The sequence below is a fragment of the Leptosomus discolor genome, chromosome 25 (genome assembly GCF_034619465.1).
Source record: "Leptosomus discolor isolate bLepDis1 chromosome 25, bLepDis1.hap2, whole genome shotgun sequence".
In the NCBI taxonomy this organism is placed as follows: domain Eukaryota; kingdom Metazoa; phylum Chordata; class Aves; order Leptosomiformes; family Leptosomidae; genus Leptosomus; species Leptosomus discolor.
This window is the reverse complement of record NC_141415.1, coordinates 8,255,123-8,277,958: the sequence shown is the minus strand read 5'-3', so window position 1 is coordinate 8,277,958 and position 22,836 is coordinate 8,255,123. Positions and strand designations below refer to the sequence as shown.

Sequence of the window (22,836 nt, the reverse complement as noted above, 5' to 3'; positions counted from 1 at the left end):
GACGGCCGGTGCCGCGCTCCGATGAACACACGGTCACTGGAGACGGGTCCTCGTCAACGAGATTTAATGCCGCCCCCCCCCCCTCCCCGCCGCGGGCCGCCGGCGCTCACCGCTGCAGAAAAGCTTCGAAAAAGGAGCTCGGGGGCTGCGGGACACCGCCGCCGGTGCCGGTCCCTCACCCGGCAGCCTGAAGAACGCGGCCGCTGCGGTGGATGGCCGAGAGGAGCGCAGACCCCGGGCCTTGCCCGCTCTGCCCAGCTCTGTCTCACGTTCACCCTGGGGAGGGCGAATCACTCGCCCCCGGGCGCCCCCCGAGGCAGCCAAATGCCGGCCAGGCTGCCCGGCTCCTCCGGAGAGGCGTCCCCCAGGGGCACCGCTCTGAGCACAGACTTGGAGACACCCGTGCGGACACAGGACAGGAGCAAAGCCGCACGTTCTGAGGGGCTTCGAGCCCCACCCCCGGGGGCAGCCAGCCCCCACACCGAGTGCTCGCTGGCATCTGCTCACCAGCAACGCAGTTTTGCGCAGAAGGGTGGGGGGAAGTGCTGTACAGCGCACAACCTTCAGCAGCTTTGCAGGGGCAGCCTTGAAAAACACAGATTTCCAGCATCAAGACACCATAGGACTTCCCTAAAAGCAAGTATCAAAGAGCCAAACTTGGTCTTAAAAAAGCCAGGCTTTTTGAGCCCAACAGCTGCCTACTTGTGGAAAACAGATGATCTACAACAAAAATACATCAAAAAGCATCTTTGATGTTTTTAAGCTGCCGGACAGCCAGGTCAACCGGAAGGTTGAATTTCAAGTCGCTCAGGCGACTTAGAACGTTGAGCGCGCTCTCAAAGCCCGTGTTTGCCATGTAGCTCCACGGCTGGTAGTGGGACTGCACCAGAGCTCCAGACTTGCAGATCAGGTTGACCCAGGAGACCAGGCGCTGCTCATTTAGGGCCATACACACCAGAGCTTTCAGCTCAGAGTCTGCGCTGCGCTTGAAGGGGTCGTGCTCCGTCAGGACAGTGTGAATCGCCGTCAGCAGGCTCTGTTTGGGGGTAATGGCCACTCCCCCTGTCACCGGCAAGGCAAAGGACTGGGAGAGCTTGCGAGCCGGGGATTCCACGAAGGCTTGTCCGTTCTTAGCGTTGTAATACTTCACAAAGAGTTCCCAGGGGTGCATGGTCTGCGGCGAGGAGGTGAATGCAGGAATCAAGCACGCGATGGGTGCCAATACCAGGCTCATTCCTTGAGAGGGGGCGTAGAGCCCGTGAGCCATCAGGTCTCGCAAAGCGATGGTCAACTCCTTCCGCACAGCCAGAGTCAGCTCATCTCTGCCTCCCAAGGGGATGTCCTGCAGACTGGAGGAGCTGATAACGTGCTCTTCCTGCTCGTGTTTCACAGCTAGCTGCCTCACCCGCTCTACCGACAGCTCCAGTTTGTTAATTAAGGGGGAATAGTCCTTGTTGGCTTGGTCCTTCTGCCAGAGGGTGCGAGGAATCTGACCAGTAGCACAACCAAACTGACTGACAGCAAATATCTGTAGCACAGCCAGCATGCGACGCATGAGCTGCAGGCCTGTTTCTCGCATCTTCCTGGCATCTTCTGGGTTCACTGATCAGGTTAGAAGAGAGAAAGAAACACTCTCATTAAGGAACCAACAGCTCTGCTCTTTCACGCACACAAAGCGGGTGCAAATGTCTGCTCTACTCCTCCTCCACCACGGATTCTCCTCCTCAGGAACTTTTGTCACCAAGACTGACGCTACTTTTTCTAGTTTCAAAGCACTGAAGCCAACCAGGAAAGCAAACATTTGCACGGCCTGTTCTCAACTATCAGGTCAGCTCACAGAGAAGAAATTCTACAGTAACTTTGCTAGTGGGCACGTACATAGTGAGGAAAGATCATTCTTTAGACACGACTATACCACAAAGGGCAATTGGGAGATACCAAACCTTTGCTGAAGCTGATCGCTGCCTCCTTTCAAGAAGCATCTTGTCTCAGCAGGCTAACACACACCACTTACGCCTGATGACATTATTAAATTCATTTTGAAAGAGCAGCCACCTTGGGCAAAACCAAACTTCCATCCGGCCAGCATTCCACCTCTCACTAGCGGTAGATGCCTCAGATTAGAACAGGTAAAGGTACGGTAGTACTTCCTCTGGTGTACTATTCTAGCTCCAATACACTCATGTGGCAAGTGGACGAGTCTCAAATTATAAAGAACACTGGATCGATCCCGCTCACGAAGAGCGTTAATCACAGTGGTGTACGGGACAGGGCTGCTCAGCCTGTCTGCATTTTGAACTCCCTTCTGTTCCTCATCTCCGCTGAGGACCACTCTCGCCCTCTGTGCCATATGTTCAGCTCTGTGCCTACTCTAAGGATCCCGTGGAGGAAGGGTAAAGGAACTGGATGCCGGGCTCCTGTCAGTGGGAGCAGGACAGCACAGAAACCAGCTGCCAGGAAAAAGGCAAAGCGGCCTCGCATGACCAGGTGCTGGCTCGCGCTTGCCGAACCGCGAGCGAGGGACAGCAGCAGTGCCGGAAGCTCCGAGCCAAGCAGGGCCCACCTCTGTTTCCAGAAGGCCGCGTATTTGGTTTGTAGGAGCCACCACTGTCTTTTCTGCCTGCACATTCACAGTGTCCATCTTCTGCCTTACCAGAGCTTCCAACTTCATCTAGAACAAGAATTTCACAGTTATTTCACACGTGAATTTAAGCTGCGTATCCCAAGCATTAAGGTCAATATTCCTTAGACCTCTCCGCACATTTTTTGGTCAGCCTCTTGTTCCCACCACCATCAGTTCAGAGAGATCTGTATTTCCCCGTGACCCAGAAACCCTCCCTGCATCCTCTGACTCTGCCTTCCCTCCTCATGACTTTATCAGGGAATTACAAAGCAATTCAATCTGCTCCTCTAAAAGCCCAGCACTGACCCTGGATGAAGTTGATGAACATTTCAAGGTCCCGTATCTGTGTCTTCAGTTGCTCCACCAGCTGCTCCTTCACCCTGGCTGGATTAACAATCTGTGCTATGGCAGCATCCACACGCTGCCGCAGTTCCTCCGGAGAGAGCGTTGCAATATCTTCGCTCAAGTCCATGTCCAGCTTCTTTATCAACTCATTTATAATCATCTGCAACACACAAGTCAGCAGCATGATCTCACCATGCGGCACTGCTGCCCACGAGCTCATTACCTCGGACATGGGTCACCTTTGCTGCACAGAGAAGTGCAAGAGAAGACACGGACATGTTTACACGCGCAGGCGAACTACTGATAGGCTATTACAGCTGCCAGCAAGAAATAGGGACTGACCAGCTCCTACAGTGCCCTAGAGGCTCAGAAATGCTCATACAGGCAGCAGGGCTTTGTGAGCCTTACCTGTTGTCTTTCCATAACCACAGACTGCGGCAGAGAATCGTAGCTGCCCTCTTGGTAAGCAAACGTCTCCAGGTCATCCAGCTGTGTCTTGAGCTGCAGGATCAGCTCTCTCTGCTTCTCCTTCTGGACCTCAATTTGCTCCTGCTTCTCTCGCTCACTCTGAAAAAAAATTACCACTGAATAAAACTGAAGAATTGTCGTCATAGCCAAGCCCCAGAGAACAGGACCATGGTACAATGAGCATTTCCTTCAGCTCATGCACTGAACCGGCGAGCACTACATGCCAGTCTGAGCAAGAGACGTGCCCGAACGTCAAGGAGAGGTACCAGCCCCATCACCTCATCTCGCACAGTAAGAGTCTCTCCAGACCTCCTGCACTCAAGCCCTGTCCCACGGGGCCGGGATCCAGGAAGCACCATTGCAAGTCGCCAAATAACACGTACGTATCGCGGATCCTCTGAGTCACTGCTGCACCTCGTAGCGGAGCGGTGACACACCGGGCCGGGCCTTGACACGCCGGGTGGCTCCAGCACATTGAGGCCCCGCGCGCGCCCGCGACTGAGCTTTGTCCGAACCCGCCGGCCTGGTACCTCCCCAGACGCGGCTGCAACCCACAGCGCAGCGTGCGGCGGCCGCCCCTCGCCTCGGCCACCGCGCTCCCCTCCGCACGTCCCCGCGGCAAACGGGACCGCAGCCGCTGCCGCTAACGGGCCCGAGCACGCACCGACCCCGGGGCAGGCAGCGCCGGCCAGACTCCACGCGACGGCGCCACCCGACCGCGGCGGCGACCTCCTTACCCCGGCAAAAGCCGTCGCTCTGCCGGCACCGGGGCCCCGCAGAGCCGGCCCGGCCCGCACCCACGCCCCACTCACCGGGGCGCCGCCGAGGCCGTGGGCCGGCGGTGCGGGGCAGCCGCGGAAGGCGAAGTCCTCCAGGTCGCGGAGCAGGCGCTGCTGCTCGCCCGGCCCGGCCCGGGCCACCTGCCGCAGCCGGAACTGCACCTGGGCGAAGTGCGAGGCCAGCGCGAGCAGCGCCCCGTGCAGGCGCCGCCGCTCCGCCCGCAGCCGTGGCAGCGACCGCGGAGACCCGCCCGCCGCCGCCGCCTCCTCCTCCTCGTCCTCCTCCTCTTCCTCCGCCGTCGCTGCCGACACGGCGCCCACCGGCGCCCAGCGCTCCCCCGGGCCCAGCGGGCCGCCCTCCGCCTCCATGGCCGCCACTACCGGCGCTGCCGCACCGCCACCATCTTGCCGCCGCGGGGCGGGGCGGGGCCTGCCGGGGGCGGGGTCTGCGCGGCGCCAGCGCGCCCCCTGGCGGACCGGCGGAACGGCTGCGGTGCAGCCAGGGGTCCCGGGGGTCCCGGGGGTCCCGGGGTGTGTGGCTCGACGCGGGCCGCGCCCACGGCGGTACGGCGCTGGGACGGCGACTGGGCCGCAAGGTGGCCGCGCCCGGCCAGACCCGGCCCGGCCGATCTCCGCTCGCCGGCCCCGCTCCCAGCCCCGCTCCCGGCCCCGCCGACAGCCGCGCCCCCGGCCCGAAATAGCGCGGGGCGGGGCCGGCACCGCCATGGCGAGGTGAGCGAGACCGGCCGGGCCGGGCCGGGCCGGGCAGTGCCCGGCACCCCCGTGCGGCGCCTGGTCTCCGGGGCAGTGTCCGGTGGGGGTCTCGGGCACCCGCCCAGCGCCCGGAACCTGCGGCACCACCGGGCGGGACCCTCCAGCCCGGGGCGGCGGGGCAATGGCGCCGGGAACGGCAGTGGAGAGCTAGGGGCAGGCCGGCCTGCGGGGCACCGCTGGCCGCCGAGGCGAGGGGCCGTGTGGGGAGTGAAAGGGGAGCGCTGCCGGCCCACCACCCAGCGCCACCGCCCACCGCCCGGGCCCTGCACCCAGCTCGCTCTCGCTGCCAGCCCCGGAGCTCGGCCCAGGCAGGGTACCCGTCTGGGCACCTTCCTTGCCCTGGTCCCCATACCGTGCCTCGTGGGTGGTCCCTGCGGAGCACTACTGGGCACCATGGAAGTACCTGCTGGCCTGCTCTTTCCCAAGGCAACCTGCAAAGACGCTGTGGTACGACCGCCCGCGGTACGTCTACCTGGAGTTCTGTGTCGAGGACAGCACGGATGTTAAGGTTGTCATTGAGGACCAGCGGCTGGTGTTCAGGTGAGCCGCCAGTGCCCTCCGACTGCGGACACGGCCCTGAGCTGGGGGTGGTTCGGGGGACAGGGCACGTGTGGCCTCAGCCCTCTCCTAAGCCAGGGTGTTGTGGTGTTTTGGCAGTTGCAAGAACGCAGATGGTATGGAGTTCTACAACGAGATCAACCTGTATGCCAGGGTCAACTCCAAGGTGAGGCTCCCCCCCAGCAAACTTTCTCTGACAGCCTGTGTCAGGCTCAGAGTTTAACCTAGCCTGTGCAGTCTCGAGCAATGCCGCTTAGTGTTGAATCCTGCCCATTTCCCGAGAGCCTGAGTGGGGTGAGCACAAGCCTGGGAGCCCTGACCCTGGGCCTGGCACTCACAGTGCTGCCTTGGGCCAGAAACAACCTGTCTCCATCGTTCTGTGTCCCCCACAGCCCAAACATGGCTGAGCTTTAATCCTGTGTGTGTCTGCAGTGGATTACAGAGGGGGGTCCAGCAGACACTGAGGTGAGGCACCTCTGATCTCTTGGCAGGACTCACGGGAGAAGCGCTCTGACCGCTCCATCACGTGTTTTATGAGGAAGTGGAAGGAGAAAGTGGCCTGGCCCCGCATCACCAAGGAGAACATCAAGGTGTGTATGGCATCCAGCAGCCAGGACTAGCCTCAGCGCACGTGCTGTCCCCATGCAGCACCTCCCTGCTCCTGGGGACTGACCTGCCCCGGGACAGACACTGAGGGCCCCCCCGCAGGCATCCCAACACAGAGCTCCCAAAGAGCCCAGCCTGATGGTCACCGCCAGTCCACGGACCTCTGCCCCCCAGGCGGGATGTGGTACCCCTTTCCCCCGACACAAGCAGGCTCAGGACTGGCACCCGCAGGCAAAGGGACACACTCCCCTTCCCCAGCCCGCCTGGTCCTGCCGCCTGTGCGGGAGCAGCCTGTGCTTGCCCCACAGAGATCCCTCGGCTGTGAGGACAGGCTGCCTGGTCCCCTCCGTGCCGCCCCCGCCCTCAGGGGATGCTCTCTCTGCCCACAGCCAGCCTGGCTCTCCGTGGACTTTGACAACTGGCGAGACTGGGAAGGGGACGAGGAGGTGGAGAGGGCCATGGTGGAGCAGTACGCAGAGGTGAGCTGGGCCACAGGCCTCGGAGTCCCAGGGTGCGTGTGGGGGGTGCTCGGGGTGGGGGGCAGCCGAGCACTCAGAGTTCCCACAGCCCTTTGTTTCTCGTCCAGCTCCTGGAGAAGGTGACGGACAAAGGGCCCCCCCCAGCCATGGACGACCTGGACGTAAGTGCTGCCCCTGAGCTGCTTCCCCCGCCGCTGCCACACGCTGCAGCCGTCCCGGCCGGGCTGAGGTCCAGCTGCTGCCCTCGGGCAGCCCGTCCTGGCGCCCGCCGGGAACACGCTCCCCAGCGCCCCTCGGACTGCCCGGCCGGGGCCGGCCCCTCCCTGGCACCGCGCTCCTCCTCCGCAGGACGACCCCTGAGGCCCGGGAACGCCGCGGCCGCCGAAGGCCTCCCGGTGCGCCGGCAGCACGCACCGCCGAGCAGCGCAGCCGGGGCCCTCCGAGAGAGCAGAGCCGCCCCGGCCGGTTCCCCGCCGACCGCAGCGGACCCCGACCCGGGCGGCGGGAGCCGCCCGGTCTCCCCGTGCCGGTTACCCGCGGGGGGCTCGGGGCAATAAACGTGAGCTGCCGCAGCCGTCTGCTGTCCGCCAGGGCCGCCGCCGCGCCAGCCGCCGGGGAGCCGCCCGCCCCCGCCGGCACCGGCACCGGGAGCGCGCGTCCGCGCGTCACTTTGCAGGCCCCGCCCAACCGCGGCACGGCGGCCGCGACCGCCGGACCCGTGTCCCTCCGCGGCCGCCGTCACCCCCGGCCCCGCCTCCGTCCTCGCTCGCCGCCGCCGCCGCCGCGTCCCGCTCGCCGCCGCCGCCGCCATGGTGTTCCAGTGCCAGCGGGACAGCTGGGCCCGGCAGGTAGCGGCGGGGCAGGGGCGGGGGGGCGCGGCGCGGGCCGGCCCTCACGGCAGCGCCGTCTCCGTTGCAGTTCGCCACCAGGGTGGTGTCGTGCCGGGCGGCGGAGCTGCGGCCCGAGGGCGGCGGGGAGCCGGTGCGCGGGTTCCAGGTGGTGCTGGAGGACACCATCCTCTTCCCCGAGGGCGGCGGGCAGGTACGGGCCGGGCCGGGAGGCCGGGGCCGGGCCGGGCCGGGCCCGGCCGGCGACACTGACGCCTCGTGTCCGCAGCCGGACGACCGCGGCCTCATCGGCGATGTGCCGGTGCTGCGCGTGACCCGGCGGGGCCCCGAGGCCGTCCACTTCGTGCGGGCGGCGCTGGAGCCGGGCGCCGAGGTGTTGCTGTCGCTGGACTGGGAGCGCCGCTTCGACCACATGCAGCAGCACTCAGGTCCGTGCCCGCCCCGCCGGGGCCCCGGGAGCACCTTGCCGCAGCGGCGGCCCGCGGGGCCGGGCGGCCTCACCGGGCTTCACCCGGGCCCTGGGCGGGGCGGGGGGGCGTCCCGTGCCCGGCTTGTCCCGCGCTGCCCGGGACGGGGGGAGCCCGGCAGCTCGGCTCGCCGGTGCATCCCGGGGCCGTGGGAGGGCAGACGCCTCCCCTGCGGGCTCTCCTTGGCTCGGAACCAAACCTGCTGCGAACGGGCTTGGGAGGAGGAGTTCAACCTGCTCCCGACCCTTCGGCGTGCGCCTGGCGCGCTCCGGGTCGCAGGGCCGTGAGGCAACGGCCGCCTCTTCTCTCTGCTCCTGAGCAGTAGGGTAAGCCCCGCAGTGCCGAGCACCCGCCTGGGCATTTGCAAATGTCACAGGGAATGCTGGCAGGAAAAATATGATCCGACTGAAAACCTCTTTTCCTGGGGCTGGTGGCACTCAAAGCTGTTGCCTGCGTGTCACTTCCAGGGCAGCACCTCATCACTGCCATCGCGGACCAGATGTTTGGATTCAAGACAACTTCATGGTGAGCAGGGAAAAGGCTCCGTTTGACCCCAGTCCCAGCTGTAACTTGTTTGCCGTGTGCCACCGTGCTGGGCTGCGGGGAGCTGAACGTTGATGAATCAAAAGCGGTTTGCTCTTGGATGCTTCACTTGAGCTCAGAGGGCCTGGGAGAGGTCCCTGAACTGGAGAGGAGCTGTGCAAAGTATTTGCTTTGTCTTGTCCTCCTCCAAGTGTGTGGTAAGCATCTGGCCCTCTGTAAATAACAGGGGGAGGAGGGAAGTGTTTTGTTTCAGTCATCACATTCCCAGCGGTGGGGTGGACTTAGTGCTGCACAGAGGGACCTTCTAGCTGGTCTTAGCCACAGCAGCAGATGTTCTTCATCGGTGCAGGGAGCTGGGCCGTCAGCGAAGCGTCATTGAGCTGGACACCCCCTCCGTGACAGCTGCTCAAATCGAGGCCCTGGAGAGGAGCGTGAACGAGAAAATCCGGGAGAGGGTCCCTGTGATGGTGAGGGAACTGGCTGCAGATGACCCTGAAGTGGAAACAGTGAGTGGTGGGGAGAGCTGGTGATATCCGTGGGACCAAAGTAACAGTGCCACGGGTGTCACCTGGTTTGCCATTGCCCTCCTTTTGCTAGGTGAGAAGCCGTGGTTTGCCGGATGACCACGCAGGGCCGGTGCGAGTTGTTGACATCGAGGGCATAGACTCCAACATGTGCTGTGGGACTCATGTCTCCAACCTGAGTGACTTGCAGGTGAGGGGCTGCAGCTGGGCTGCCCGTGGGAGCCTCGCTCCGCACGCTCACACCCGGCCCAGCAGAAGTCTCTGCTGTCCAGGGGCTGCTGGAAATTGTCTCCATGGCAAAGGGTGCAGCGGAAGCCCGGTGCTGGGTGAGCTCCAGCAGGGCCACACGCTGGACAGCATCAGTCAGGCTCCTTCCCTTCTTCGTAACGGAGCGGAGCTCAGCCCTCGCCTGCAGCAGCGGTATCTCCTGAACTGCTGGTGCCTCTGCGGAGGGCACGCGGTGCATTGCCATGGCTGCGTTGCTGGCCGTCCGTTCCCTGTGCTTACAGCTCCGGTATCTTGGGTGTTTCTCGTGAATGAGAAATGCTCCGTGCAGGGAGGTGGAGATAAAATTCTAGAGCTGACTTTAAGTGTCTCTGTGTTTGGTCGTTTGTTGGTGTCTGTGTCCCAGCAGAGGCATCCAGATGTGCTGCAGAGTGCAGCCTGTGACTGGCAAATTGTATTAATTCCACTGTATCCCCATCCTTATTTTTTGCACGTTGACCTTATGGCTGATTTTAATCAGTTTATTTTCACTGGCAGAGAGCCAATATTCACAACAAGGATAGTCTGGTAGGAACTGACCACCAGTTCCAAGCAAAGTACTGTTATTTCTGACCAGGGTGATTTATTTATTTTTTTTTTAAGGTTATTAAACTCCTTGGCACAGAAAAAGGGAAAAAGAACAAAACCAACTTGGTTTTCCTGGCAGGAAACAGAGTGCTGAAGTCAATCGAACAAAGTCACAGTACTGAGAAGGCTCTGACCTCACTGCTCAAGTAATACCCTTTCCTTTTTGATTATTTCATCTTTACTATTCCTTCTGACAAATGCCACATAAGCCTCAGGGTACAGCTACGCGGTGCTTTTATGATGCTGGTCCTTTAAGAAATCCTTTCTTTGTCCTTCAGAGCGGCGATCCAAATTCTCCTTGTTCTTTCAGAAATGGCCCAGGTGAGCACGTAGAGGCTGTGAAGAGACTGCAGAGCTCTGTGAAACTGCTTCAGAAGGTACGAGGATGGCTGGGAAAGGCAGGTTGTGGCTGCTTGCTGCAGACCTGAGCTTTGGTCACAATAACCGGGAATTGAATCGTAGACATCGGGTTTTGTGGATATTGTGAAAACCGCTCCCATCTCTGGGAGCACAGCTCAGTGTTCACGCCGACTTCCCCATCTGCACTGCAGTTGTTTGCTCTTCTTTCAGAATAACTTGAACCTGCTTAGAGACATTGCTGTTTTGATAGCCCGGGACTTCAAGAGCAAACCCGTTCAGAGTCGGCTGTTTGTGTTGCACAGGTATGGGGAGCTCAGGGAAAGGGTAGAACGGTATCTTACATGTCCTATGGCATTGCATCTCTCCGACACCTATTCAGGCTTGTTTCTCAAGGAAGAATTTAGACCGAAGTGAACAGAATATTAAACTGCTTCAGCCTGCTGAAGTTTGTGTAGTGAAAGGAATGTGTCAGTAGTTCAGTCACTGATTCTTCAGGTTTTATAGCTAAGAAGTAACTGTGTCCATCTGATTTCTTTCTGCCCTTGATATTTTCAAATAAAAATGAGGAGCTCTGTTTATTAAACACTTAAATAATTCCTAGTATGTTTGCAGGAATGCACAATGAGGATTTAGGTGTATGGAAAAAAAACTGATCTCCATCCTAAAAGCAAGAGGCCAAAGCCCCCGGCCTGATCAGGCCTTTGGTTTCTGGTTGATACTTGGGACTCTAGAGGGGATTTTGGCTTCTTTCTGAAGTTTTTTTTTTTTACTCATCCATACAGGAAGGAGGGTGACTCTGAATTTATGAATATCATCGCTAATGAGATTGGGACAGAGGTGAGTCACTGATGAAGAATAATCTGACACCACTGGCTTCTTTGTTCAAGCTATAGCACAGGCAGGGCCAGGCTTCTGTTTGGACCATAGTCACAAGCTACAGGTCTGTTCCTTTCAAAAGTTCCATGAGGTGGTTGTCCCCAGCGGCCTCAGGCTGCAGGGGAACCCCCAACAGTTGGGAAATACAACAGTGAAAATTCAGAGCACGGCAGAAGAGCCTGTCCCCTGAAGAGCTGTACAGATCCTTGTTGGCTGTTTCAAATAGATTAGGGCAGGGTAGGGTAGGGTAGGGTAGACCAGACGAGACTGTTTCAGTTGGAAGGGACCTACAACGATCCATCTACTCCAACTCCAGACCGTATCCTTTCAACTTAGGACACCCCAGTACCCGTCTGCCCCCCACAGCGTGTGATTGGGTGTAAAAGGTTCAAAAGCCCCCCTCCCTTTTACTTCCTTCAAATTGAGTCTCTCTCAGGAACGCGCACAAACTTCTCAGCTGTTTCATGCGTGGATGGGCCCTGTGGCCAGTGTCTCTGTCCTCCTCCCGGACAAGGAGCGCCCTGGTCATTCTGGGGCAAGATCCATCTCTCCATCCACAGGAAACCCTGCTCTTCCTGACTGTGGGAGATGAAAAAGAAGCTGGACTGTTTCTTTTAGCTGGACCTGTTGAAGCAGTTGAGGATTTAGGTCCCAGGTAACATGTTCTGTGGTTTCGTTAAAATTAGGAAGAATTCTGATGTTGCAGACTAAGCAGCTGAGCAGCATAACTGGGGCACGGATCCTTGTTTGCTCTCTGGAGCACGTTAGGACAGGCCACCCTCTTCTCTGCGAGTGAGCGGCCTTCAGCCTGAACCATTGTTACCGCAGGGTGGCAGAGCTGCTGGGAGGCAAAGGCGCTGGGAAGCGAGGCCGCTTTCAGGGCAAGGCAACCAAGATGAGTCGGCGAGGAGAAGCGCAAGCTCTGCTCCAGGAATTCATCAGCCATCGAAGCCCTGAAGCGTAAGAAATAGTTCTCGAAGTAGGGCTGTCTGCCCTGCTTTGCCTGAGCTCCACCAACTTCCCTCCCAGAGAATAAAGACATAAACCCAGCAGCTGGTGTGCATATGCTCTGCGTGAGCTGATTTGGTGCTCATGGAAAATCAGGGGAGGGGATCTGCCGTCCACGCTTTGCTGCAGGGTTCTTCATTTCCCCAGACAAATGGTACACATTCTTAAGTGATTAAAAGTAGTCGTTATTTAACCATTTCGTAGGCTCCCTAAAACCAAGAGAGCGGCCCTCCCCTTTGCAGTACCTTGTGGCTTTTGACTCTGTACCATTTCCTGATGAGTAATTGCTCTGTGAGAATATTTATTTATAATAAGCTGGATGCATTTAAAAAAAAGCAGAATGCTGGTAAGAAGCACAGGGTTTCAGTGTGAATTTGCCAACAGGTGCAGAGAAAATGAATCCAGCTTTTGCTGCTGAAGTTTTGTAGGGAGAAGAAGGAATGAAACGTGTCAGGAGCTGGAGGGAGTAGCTGGCCTGGCAGAACTGTGTTAACACACACGTGCTGACTTTCTGTACGTGGGAATTAAACGCGGATAGAAGCAGCCACCTAGTGCTCTGTTTTGCAGGCAGACAGAAAACCGTATTAAAAGTAATTTGTTTGAGCTGCATTTTGGGCATTTCGGGTAGGTGTGTGCCTGAACATTTCCTTTGCTTCTGTTGCCATGAGCTTGAGCTTTCATTGCCGTTCTCTGCTCCCAGCGGTGGCCTTTCCCCTGTCTCTGCAGTGGTGCCTTGTGTTCACCTCTTTGACATGATAAGAAACAGCTCTACAGAAGAGCAGTGGTCCGGCCCGAGCGTTACTGTGAACAAGCCCGGCTGGGTTGTGCTGTTACGGCTGTCGATGACAGGTTGGGTCTTGGCATCCAGCTGCCTCGCGTCGCTCTGGGCTGGTCTGCAAAACGGGACGTTGTCTGAGCCCGTGCCTGGAGCTCCTGAGCGCTCTCCCTTGGAACAGCCGCTGTTCGTGTAGTTCCCCAAGTAGAGACTGCAGCTCTGGGCACGGGTGCGTCGGCACCAGGCCGTGCTGGTAGCGCCTTGTCTTCACCACGGCTGGGCAGGCGTCTGCCTGATCGCTGCAGCCCTCCTGCACCTGGCCTTTGCTGTGGGGTAACCGGCAGAGGAACGGAGCCCCTCTGAGGGCAGGGCAGCCCTCAAAGAGACGAGCAAGGTCACGATCACGCCCGCTCTCCTTTCCCATCCCTCTGCAGCGGTGACAGTTCCCATCCTCCACTTGAGCACCCATCACACCACAGGACCTGAGTCTGGATTCTCCAGCAACCAAAGTAATTTCCGAGCGAGTATTGTCACGAACGCTCAGCAGAAGGAAGCTGTTCCCCTCCCGGCACCTCGGCCTGGGTGGCAGCAAGCTCTGCCCAGATTTGGTTGAGCTCAGCAAAGGGTACAGTCCTGAACGGGCCGGGGCAGAGAGCGGCTGGACGGGAGAGCGGGTGCCCCACGGGTGTCAGTCCTTTCCCTTCTTGGGGTGCCGTTGTTACCGGTCCGTTTCTGAACATCAGGAGTTTCTCTGGCTAATGCAGATGTAAACTCCCTGCGATCAGGCAGGGCTGCTCCCCAGCGCTTCCTCAGCTTGTCTTTTCGGCCAGGGCAGGTCCTGGAGCTGTTGCAATCTCTGCTGCAGAAACTAAAGGGCGCTGTGGAGCCACAGTGCGGAACAGCACGACAGGTAATTTGGGAATTGTTTTCCCCTTCTCGCTAGAAATGGCATGACAGGTTTGGTCCAGATGTTGGTAATAAACAGAGGAATAGAAGAAAAGAAACCACTGTCCTGAGGAGGCTCATCTGTCACGAACACAGGATAGCAGCAGCCCCAGCACACAGGGTTTCAGTGAGACCTTCACTGGCTGCGGAGCTGTTGGCGAGCGGCGGTGGCAGGTGCAGGGTCGCGGTCATGGCTGGGCCACCCGTCAGCATCTGTTGGGACTCTGCTGCAGGGGACCAGCAGCCCGTGTTCCCACTGCTCGTGGCAGGGTCCCAGAGAGGAGACTGCTGCGGCCACCTCCACGGGTCTGGCTGCCCCGTCCTGATCCCTCCCGGTCGGGATAACCGCTGGGCCAAGCCTGCCCGCTCCCCAGCTGGAGGAAACTGCAGGGGGTGCTGACCTAGGTTAGCTTTCCACAGAGCATGAGGTCCACAGCTGAGCTCTGTACCAAGCGGGATTTACAGCGAACTGCCATGGAAAGCATTTTAGCATGGATGGGTTTTAGCGTGGCAATCTGCCGGCGTGCGGTTTGGTCAGAAGGAGGTGCTCCCTTCCCTGTCGGCTCTCGGTGTTTCGGCAGCAGCGGGGCTCCCATCAGAGGGCTGGGAAAGGCTGCAAAGCCTGCACCCTCTGCTGCCACGTGCGGTAAAGGCCCACCTAAGCCGCAGGAAGACAACAGACATCACCCCGTCTCTGCTGGACACCATCTCCCAAAGGCGTTGCAGGGTGGCATTTCTCAGGTGTGCCACAGCAGAGAACACCACCGACGCCTATCGCTGGCTATGGGGTAAATGCTGCAGAACTGGTGTTTTAGGGGAGATGCTGCACGTGCGCACGTACGGTCTGGCAGGAAGAGAGCAGCTGTGTCTTCCTATCTATTTTAAACTATCTCAGACTGAGAGAGGATGTTTACTAACGGAGCTAATTGGCAGGCTGTACAGCCTGTACGGCTTTGAAGTCAGCAGGGCGAGCCCGCAGCCGGCTTCCTGCTAACGAGTGCAGCCGAGGCAGGAGGGCCGGGACGTGTCTGCTGGGAGAGCCGGGCTGGTGGCAGCGAAGCAGCTTGACCCCAAGTTGGCGCAGCCGCTCCCCGTGCCCCGGGCAGACCCGGCGTTCGGGTGAGTGGTGCCCGGAGCTGAGCCAGCGCTGACCACCGGGCCCCGACCCTGTAACACAACCAGCAGCCGAACAGCAGCTCTGGCCCCGCAGCCTGGGGCTGGGGCGGGGGGGGGGCGCTCAGCACAGCCTCAGCCAAGCCTTTGGTCCTAAGGCTGTGCTTATTTCTATGAGTGACATGAGTGTGTCCCTGTTCCTGGCACAAAGTGCACCCAGAAACCCTGTGTAAAAAGCAGCTTGTCCCTCCCGCTCTGCTGGCTGTGTCCGACCGCACCCAAGGGTGGAAGGCAACGAGGACCGGGGGACCCTGGTGCTGCCTTTGCCGGTGGTTTGCCCGTGCTTTGCAGGCGATGGTAGGGATTGCGCCCCAGCAGAGACGTCCTTCCTCCAACACCAACAGCAGCTCCTGCTGCAGTCCTTGCACTCAGGAGCCGATCCCCCATCCCGCCTCACTGGCCAGCAAGATGTCCGAACTCACCAGCTAAATACACCTTCAGCTTTAATAAAACACCTCTTGTTGGCAGACACACCTGTATGTGTACCCAGATACGCACTATACATGTATACGCACGTATGTATACATGTACCCCATGCTGTGTCACACAGCAGTGATGACTGAACACCTCAGTGCTTGGGGGGGGCTCCTGCAAGCCAGTGCTTTAGCTCCAAACCAGTGTCTGCCCATTCCTGTAAGAGAGCTGCCTCGCTAGCAGACCCCGAGCACCCATGGGTGAGCACCCTGCTCCCAGTGGTGCTGTCCTCAGCTCTGCAGCGTGGAGGTGGCACAGGGGAGCGCAGGGTCTTCCCCCTGCTGCTGCCATGTCCCAGGCTGATGACCCCCTCACACCCGTGGGCACAGGAAGGGCAGCAGGAGAGCCCTGGGAGCGCGGGGCTCACTGTGCCATCAGCTGGCCGCAGGCTGCCCAAGCCTATGGCACAACTGGCATTGTGGGGCCGTGCCACAGGAGCCATCTGGCAGTGCCTCCAGCCCAGACTTCGCAGTCCGCTCCCGGTGTGGAGTCAGTCTGTGCGGTTTAGCAGGGAGCAAACAGTGGCTGGGGTGCACCCATGGTCCGGTGATGGCCCTCGAGCCCAGAGCCAGCACAGCCGCCTGCCTGGGCGCACCATTACCTGCGGGGATGCCCCTAGGCAGCCTTCCTGTCCTGCGTGGCCAGGAGCTGGGAGATGCAGTAAGGGATGAGGCCGACGGTGGCCAGTGGCACGGCTGTGCTCTTGCAGAAGGAGAGGACGTAGAAGAGCAGCTGCATGTGGGAGGGCGGCCTGAAGGCGTCGAAGAGGTGTAGGACGAGGAGGGAGGCAGCGACGCAGCCCAGGCGGAAGGGCAGCTGCCGGCCCTGCTTCCCCCGGCAGCTCTCCATGTACATGTGGGAGTTGAGGGCCAGCCCCAGCCCGAAGAGGATGCCCAGGTTACGGAGGAGGCTGGCAAAGGGGGTGGTGTCAATGTGGACCCACTCGGGGTGGGCACACCACCTCTGCGCCTTCTCCAGTGTCCAGAGCAGGTCCACGCCGAGTGCCCGCAGCAGCAGGTAGAAGCCCAGGGCGAAGCTGAAGAGGAACAAGGTGATGCCCAGGTACCGGCGAAGGCTGGCATGGTAGATGCAGCGGACGTGCTGGAAGGTCTTGGCCACGGCCATCCCTGCCGGTAACAAAGCAGGAATGGAGGCAGCGCTGATCGGTGAGCAGTAGCCTGCCTCGGGGCGGTGGAGCCGAGCAGACCCCGCAGCCCTGGGCGCTCCAGCGGGGGACATGTGCCGGGGGCTACCCAGGTGGTCCTGCACAGTGCTGACTGCCCTGACGGCCGCTGCTGTGCCCCATTGCTCACAGACAGACAATTCTGCTCCCTTGTCTGGTGACGACCCTTTCACACCCCAAGCCTGCCCTGCCTGTGTCTCCAGGCCATGTTCACTGTCCCTCAGAGCCCAGCAGTGGCTGGCAGTGCCCTACCTGCCCGCCTGGGACTCGTGCCTCAGTTGGGATAGGGACAAAGGCACGAGTCCTGGAGGGCATCCTGCCCGTGCCGATGAAGGCAGTAACTACAGAGCCATGGCCGTGCACCCTTCCTGGACAGTGCTGTGGGTGCTGCAGTCCAGCACAGCAGTGCTGCGGGGAAGGGGACGGGGGGGTGTCTGATGCACTCACCTGAGATGACCCCCGCGATGACCTGATGGGGGAAGTGGGCAGCAATGAAGACTCGGGACAGGCAGACGCAGACCTGAACTGCCCAGAACCCTGTCCAAAGTACCATCCACAGCACCCTGTGGGGGGCAGGCGGCCACGTTGGTGCCAGGGCCAGCTCATGCTGCCCGGGGCGCTGCTGTCTCTACCCCGAGCAGCGCCTGGCCGCCTGCTGAGCCCATCCTCCTGCACACCCCACAGCCTGGCCGTCTGCCCACAGCCTTGCGCTTCGATGGGCTGGGCTGCACGCCCGTCAGCCTGGAGCAGCCTCTGCCCAGCACAGGTGGTTTTGGCACACAGCTTACCAGTATTTGAGTGTCCTCGACTGCTTCTTCCCCATGGCAGTGGAGAGGATGGCCGTCACCATGACATAGTACACGCCTGCTGCGCCCATGGCGTGGCCAGAGGGGCTCCCTGGGTGAGAACAGAGCCCCAGGTCAGACCCCCCATCAGAGCAGGCTGTGCCCTCCTGCCTGGGGGGCTCCCAGGCAGCAGCCCAGGCCCTGGGGCCCACAGCACTGGGTGGCACAGCACCCGTCCCCTGGCAACCATGGTGCCACCTCTCTGGCAGGTGCCCAGCTCCATCCCCGGGTACAGGCAAGGCTGGAGCAGGAGACAGCACGGCAGGGGCAGTGTGGGAGCATGGCTCTGGCTCCGTGGCCTGACTGCTGGGCATCAGGCACTGACCATCCCCTGGGGACGCCTGGCTCCCATGGAAAGCTGCAGGCAAAGTGTGGGCAGAGCTGCTCTGGAACTGGGCAAGCCGCTTCCTCATGGAGTGGCCATCTGCATCTGGGGCTGGGGGGCAGAGCACGGCCCCAGCGTGGGCCAAGCCTGTGGCTGAGCATGGGCAGGGGTTTGTGCTGAACCGCCACGTCTGCGCCGAGGGTCAAGGTCTGCTCCGCCACGGGGGCTGCCCTGCCTCCCCCTGCTGCAAGCACGGCCGGCGTCCCCAGGAGCACGGTGGGGCCAACGCCACGGCTTGGCAGTACCGGCCCTCTCTCAACAGCTAGTGAGGGCACGAGCTGCCGGCAGGCTGCCAGCCACGGCCCCAGCCATGCCAGCACACCCCACGCTGCAGGGACCAAGACCCAGAGTGGGGAGCTGCGTGTGTAGGGCCCCCTGGGCAAATGCCTGCTGCCCCTGCCAGGGCTGGGGGACCCTGCTGGGGCTTGGGGACCCTGCCAGAGACTGGGGACCCTGCTAGGGCTGGGGCACCCTACCAGGGCCGGTCTCACAGGTAAGCGGGAACTGCTGGATCTCTGGGGCAGAGGTGTTGCTGTAATAGTCCGTCTCATGGACCCACCAGTATGGCCTCTCCCCAAAGAGGATCCTGAAAAGAAAGGAGAATACGGGCTGTAGGTGTCCTGGGCACCAGAGCAGGTGGGCATGGCTGCAGTTCCAGATCTGGCCTGGGAGCTAGAAGAGGCAAAGGACCTATGAGTGGTCCAGGGCATCCCGACAGATACAGCATCCAGCTGGTCACTTGGTCCCGATGGCCAACACTGCCTGTCCATGTCCCTATCCCCAGCCCCTGAAGGAGAAGTGCAAGAGCTTCCTGGGAGCAAGTCAACATGCTGAGAGAGAGGAGCAGTGTCTGCTCCTCTATGTCTTTTTCAGGCCAAGAGCAACTGTCTCATGGTGGCATCAGAGGCAGAGGCCACCTGTCCCCATCACACATGCAGGCAGTGTGGGCATCCCGGGGCATTCAATCTGCGGGGCAGACGCAGAGCCAGGGTGGCCAGCACGCCCCCCCAACCACGCTGCTGGGTCCTGCCGCAGGGCCGTGGGGTGCAGCTGCTGCGCGTGGGTGCAGGCAGCCCCAAAACCTCGGAACACTGAAATGTGGCTGCAGGGCTGACACTGTAGTGGTCCATTGCCTCTGTGGCTGCTGGTACCACAGCCCACCGCCCAAGGGGATGGCACCCACAGCTACCAGCTGACACCGAACCCTGCCGGGCTGTGATGCCAGGGAGATCGGCCCCATGGGACAACAGATGCTGTCGATGAGGCTGTCCCGTGCCTGGAGCGGCAGGTGGGTCCCTCACGTGCTCCCCACCACGGCTGCCTTTGCGTCAGCGATGCCAGAGTTACCAGCCATGGAAAGGAAAGGGATAGCCATGTCCTGCCTTACCCGTGGGCAACACTCGCCTAAAGGGTCGGAGGAGCACCAAGCCCTGATCCTGCACACCAGAGCCATGCAAGGCCACCCCTGCAGCCCCCGTGGTGAGGGGCTCTGTGCAGTCCCTGTGCAGAACTGTGGCCCTGGCTGAAGGCAAAGCGATCTGTTTGCAGGAGGCTCGGGAAGGAGCAACCATTACCACTGCCAAGCTGGGGGCTGAACTCTGGTCTTTGTTTTACACCACTATCAAGGCTGAGAGCGCACATTTGGCCCGCGTTAGTCCAGCTGTGCCAACACTCCTGGAGGGAGCTGTGGCACAGGGCCACTCACCACTTGAAGACAAGGTTGAGCCAGTCACCGATCACAGCCACCCAGATAAGCCTGATGCCCACCGACTCGCTGAAGTGGAACCAGATAGGGAAGAGGACGAAGAAAGCATTCCTGAGGTCGGCGGCAAAGGAGATGAAGAGGAACCAGTCCTGGGAGTCCTGGAAGTGCTGCTGCAGCCAGTGCGTTGCCCAGATGCCTGCGTCGTGCAGGAGGTTCATGCTGGCCTCCATCCTCCGCTGCAGCCGCTGCCCTCGGCGCGGCTCAGGCTGTCCCGAGCCCCACCGCGCCGCCGGGGTTTTATACTCTGCGGGCTGTTGTTTGCTGCGGGCAGGTCGCTTGCCCCAGCACTGATCTTTGGACCCAAAACCACTTTTGCCAAAGGTGCATCACCGGGGGGTTGTTACAAACATGTTTGGAACAACTTATGTAAAAGGGAAAAACAGGCTTCGAGGGTGCGTGGAGCGTGGGGTGCTCCGGCACCAGCACCTTAACCCTTCCCCAAACCATCCCCTCCCTGCAGCGCGCAGGCAGCTGCCTCACTCGGGGGATCCTGCGGCTGCTGCTCCTCCTGCTGCCCGATACAACAGTTTGTCGGCTCCTACTGAACCCCAGCGCTCGCTCTGTTATCAGGGAGGAGATCCAAGCACCCGCACTCTGTGTGAACAGCACTGCAGACCTGCCTCAGCCCTGAGCTGTGATATTTCTCCCATCCCTCTGCCATCGCCCCAAGCACCACCGGAGCATCGCAGGGGAGCCCAGGAGTGTGGCCTGGGTCGTGCGTGGTGCGGGGAGCAAGCTGCCCACCACCCACGTCAGCTGAAATCTCCACCTTGCTGCCACAGCATTCGCCAGGTTGATTTAGCCAGGACTCTGTGCAATGGGAAACTTTCCAAGCCGCTTCTGGAGCTCCCCGCAGCCTCAGACAGGGAAGCTTGGGGGGCTCCTGGCTGCCAGCGATGTTTTTCTCTGCTGTGGGGTTAAAGGACCTTCGCAAACGAGGCCCCTGGTGAGGGAAGGCACTCACTCCTCCCAACACAGCTGCCCTGGTCAACCCCCTTCCTGCGCAAACCTGCCCCGTCAGACCCCGGCTGCGGGGACGGAGCTGAACACGCTGCTCGTCCCACTGGTGCCAGGTCCCTGCCCGTGGCCTTTTCCGGCCACGCTGCGCTGTAGCTGGCAGCAGTGCCGGCGCCACAGCTTTATCATCCTGTTCCTCCCCAGGAGGTAACGGTGAATGAGTGACACGGAGAGCTGTTTCCAGGAGCCTGAGGACACAGGGTCAGCCCGGCAGCAGAAACCTCCTTCCCCAGCTCTGGCCGGCCATGGAGGCTGCTGGTGCATGGACACGCAGCCCCGCAGCAGCAGCACGGGGTGCCCAGCCAGGGCCTGCCGGCAAACCAGGCAGGTGCCGGTTCGTGGGGGAGCAGGCAATGAGGCGTTAATGATTAGCAGCCAGTGAAAAGGCATTACTTATCTCCCTCCTCGAGAAAGTCCAGGTCAAGACCCTTGAACCGCTACCCGTGTGCCGTTTGCCAGGGTGCGGAGCAGGCAGAGGTCGTGTCCAGCACCGAGTCCTGCCTGCAGACAGCCGGCTCTGCGCAGCGGGGCTGCAGGCAGCACCCTGCCCCCCTGCCTGCACGTAGCCCCAAGGTCTAACAGGCAAAAAGACAGCAAAACTTCCTCCCTGGGATACAGGCATGACTGCTCTGGGAGCTGCCAGGCCACGGAAGAGGGATGGTGTCTGCAAACGCCTGTGCGGTGAAGGCGGTTGGATGACTAGAGATCTGCCGAGATCTGCCTCGCAAGGCTGGGGCTGCCAGGGCAGATCTGCTGTCCCAGAGCAGCAACGTGCGTGCTCTGCGGGCAGTTTGTCCTTGGCCCCGCAGAGCTGCCCGTCAGGCGGCAGCAGCTGGGATCAGTCCTGGTGTCCTCGCTTCAGGCCAGGGCTGACGCTCCCAGGCAAAGGCAAACGTGGGCACAGCTAAAGCCTGACCCTGCACTCAGCATTCTTGGCCTAGGATGACCTGATCCAACTCCATCTCCAGGGATGGAGTGCGGCTGGGGCAGCCTCGCTGTGCTGGGGGGTGGATCCAGGGGAGCCCCGAGGTGGCCAGGGCTGCGCACGGGGGGAGGCAGCACCGGGGGCTCATACAGGTCCTGCTGAGTGAGCCGCAGTTTCCCAGCTGCCGTCAGTGAACTGGAAATGCACGTGAAGGAGAGAGGAAAGTCGAGCTCCTGGGAGAGGAGCAGTGGAAACGCCACAGGATCAGCCCTGGCCACAGGCGTGTCCTTTCTGGCCTGGCCTCACTAGCCCAGGGGAGATGGACCCAGGCGTCCAAGCCCCCGGACTGAGCTCCCAACCTACAAAAAAACCCAACAAAGCAGAAGTTTGCATAGAAATGGGATTACTCTTGAAAAACAAATTCCCCAACAGCTCATTCCCAGGGTCCTCAACCAAGAGTGGCTTTGGCCAGCATGAAGGAATGCAACAGACTTGGCTTCTGAGTCAAAAATATTTTGAAACAGTCAGCAATAAATTCTCCCCGAGAGATTTCACAGCAGAAAATGGGGGCAAAAGGTGTTGGGGGATGGGGACTAACATGCTCCAGTCCCCTTGGAAAGAGTCACTGCAGAAAAACTGGGGCCACAGCAGGGAGAGGCTGGGAAACAGGACAGGAGCAGCCACCTCCTCCCTCCCAGCACGGCGGGGGCCGGCGCGGTGCAGGACCGTGCACAAAGCGCTGCCAGCGGAGCCGTGCTGCTGACGGAGCGGCACGGTCCAGCATCCCCCTGTGCAGCAGCCAGGCTGTACGTGCCGTGGGGCAGGTCTGTGCCAGAGCTGCTGCTGGGGTCCGCACAGTGGAGGTTTCCCAGTGCCAGCTCCATGCCCTGCGCTCCGGGTAAATCCCTGGCTGCACAGCTGCCACGCAGAGCCAGGGCAGGACAGGGCGGTGGATGCTGCCGACCTCCTGGGCACCACGGGGTTTTACAGCCTGGAGGGTTTGACCGCTGGCTCTGGGAGCACCATGCCAGGCTCCAGCTCATCCCCTGCACTGGGCAGCCGCGCTGGCAGCACCACTGGCCAGGGACGTGCATGGCAAACTGGCCGGGGGGGCTTTCCCAGGGGAGGAACAGGGACAGGCTGGGGCGCTTTATTTCGGCACCGGCGTCCGTGCACAGTGAGCCTGGGATCAGCTGGCAGCCCGAGAGCTACGTGCCTGCGGCGGCAGAGGCCGGCTCT

General features: G+C 60.8%; 3 protein-coding genes across 3 annotated transcripts; 1 reads left to right on the top strand and 2 right to left on the bottom strand.

Moving 5' to 3' along the window:
- Window positions 1-732: 732 nt before the first annotated feature.
- RUNDC1 (RUN domain containing 1) lies at window positions 733-4,584 on the bottom strand. Its single transcript, XM_086477943.1, has 5 exons — window positions 4,249-4,584; window positions 3,377-3,535; window positions 2,930-3,128; window positions 2,564-2,671; window positions 733-1,602 (listed from the first exon to the last, which is right to left on the bottom strand). The coding sequence occupies exons 1-5, from the start codon at window positions 4,582-4,584 to the stop codon at window positions 737-739; spliced, it is 1,668 nt and encodes a 555-aa protein (XP_086334069.1). The 3' UTR covers window positions 733-736.
- A 2,857-nt stretch (window positions 4,585-7,441) lies between these two features.
- AARSD1 (alanyl-tRNA synthetase domain containing 1) lies at window positions 7,442-12,151 on the top strand. Its single transcript, XM_086477837.1, has 12 exons — window positions 7,442-7,480; window positions 7,551-7,673; window positions 7,749-7,908; window positions 8,415-8,472; window positions 8,840-8,996; window positions 9,088-9,204; window positions 9,882-10,012; window positions 10,177-10,243; window positions 10,437-10,528; window positions 11,009-11,063; window positions 11,663-11,757; window positions 11,931-12,151. The coding sequence occupies exons 1-12, from the start codon at window positions 7,442-7,444 to the stop codon at window positions 12,064-12,066; spliced, it is 1,230 nt and encodes a 409-aa protein (XP_086333963.1). The 3' UTR covers window positions 12,067-12,151.
- Window positions 12,152-16,092: 3,941 nt separating this feature from the next.
- G6PC1 (glucose-6-phosphatase catalytic subunit 1) lies at window positions 16,093-19,825 on the bottom strand. The gene is made up of 5 exons (XM_009959176.2): window positions 19,596-19,825; window positions 18,367-18,476; window positions 17,449-17,557; window positions 17,108-17,223; window positions 16,093-16,604 (listed from the first exon to the last, which is right to left on the bottom strand). Exons 1-5 carry the CDS (start codon window positions 19,823-19,825, stop codon window positions 16,093-16,095), a joined length of 1,077 nt encoding a protein of 358 aa, XP_009957478.1.
- Between the last annotated feature and the right edge of the window lie 3,011 nt (window positions 19,826-22,836).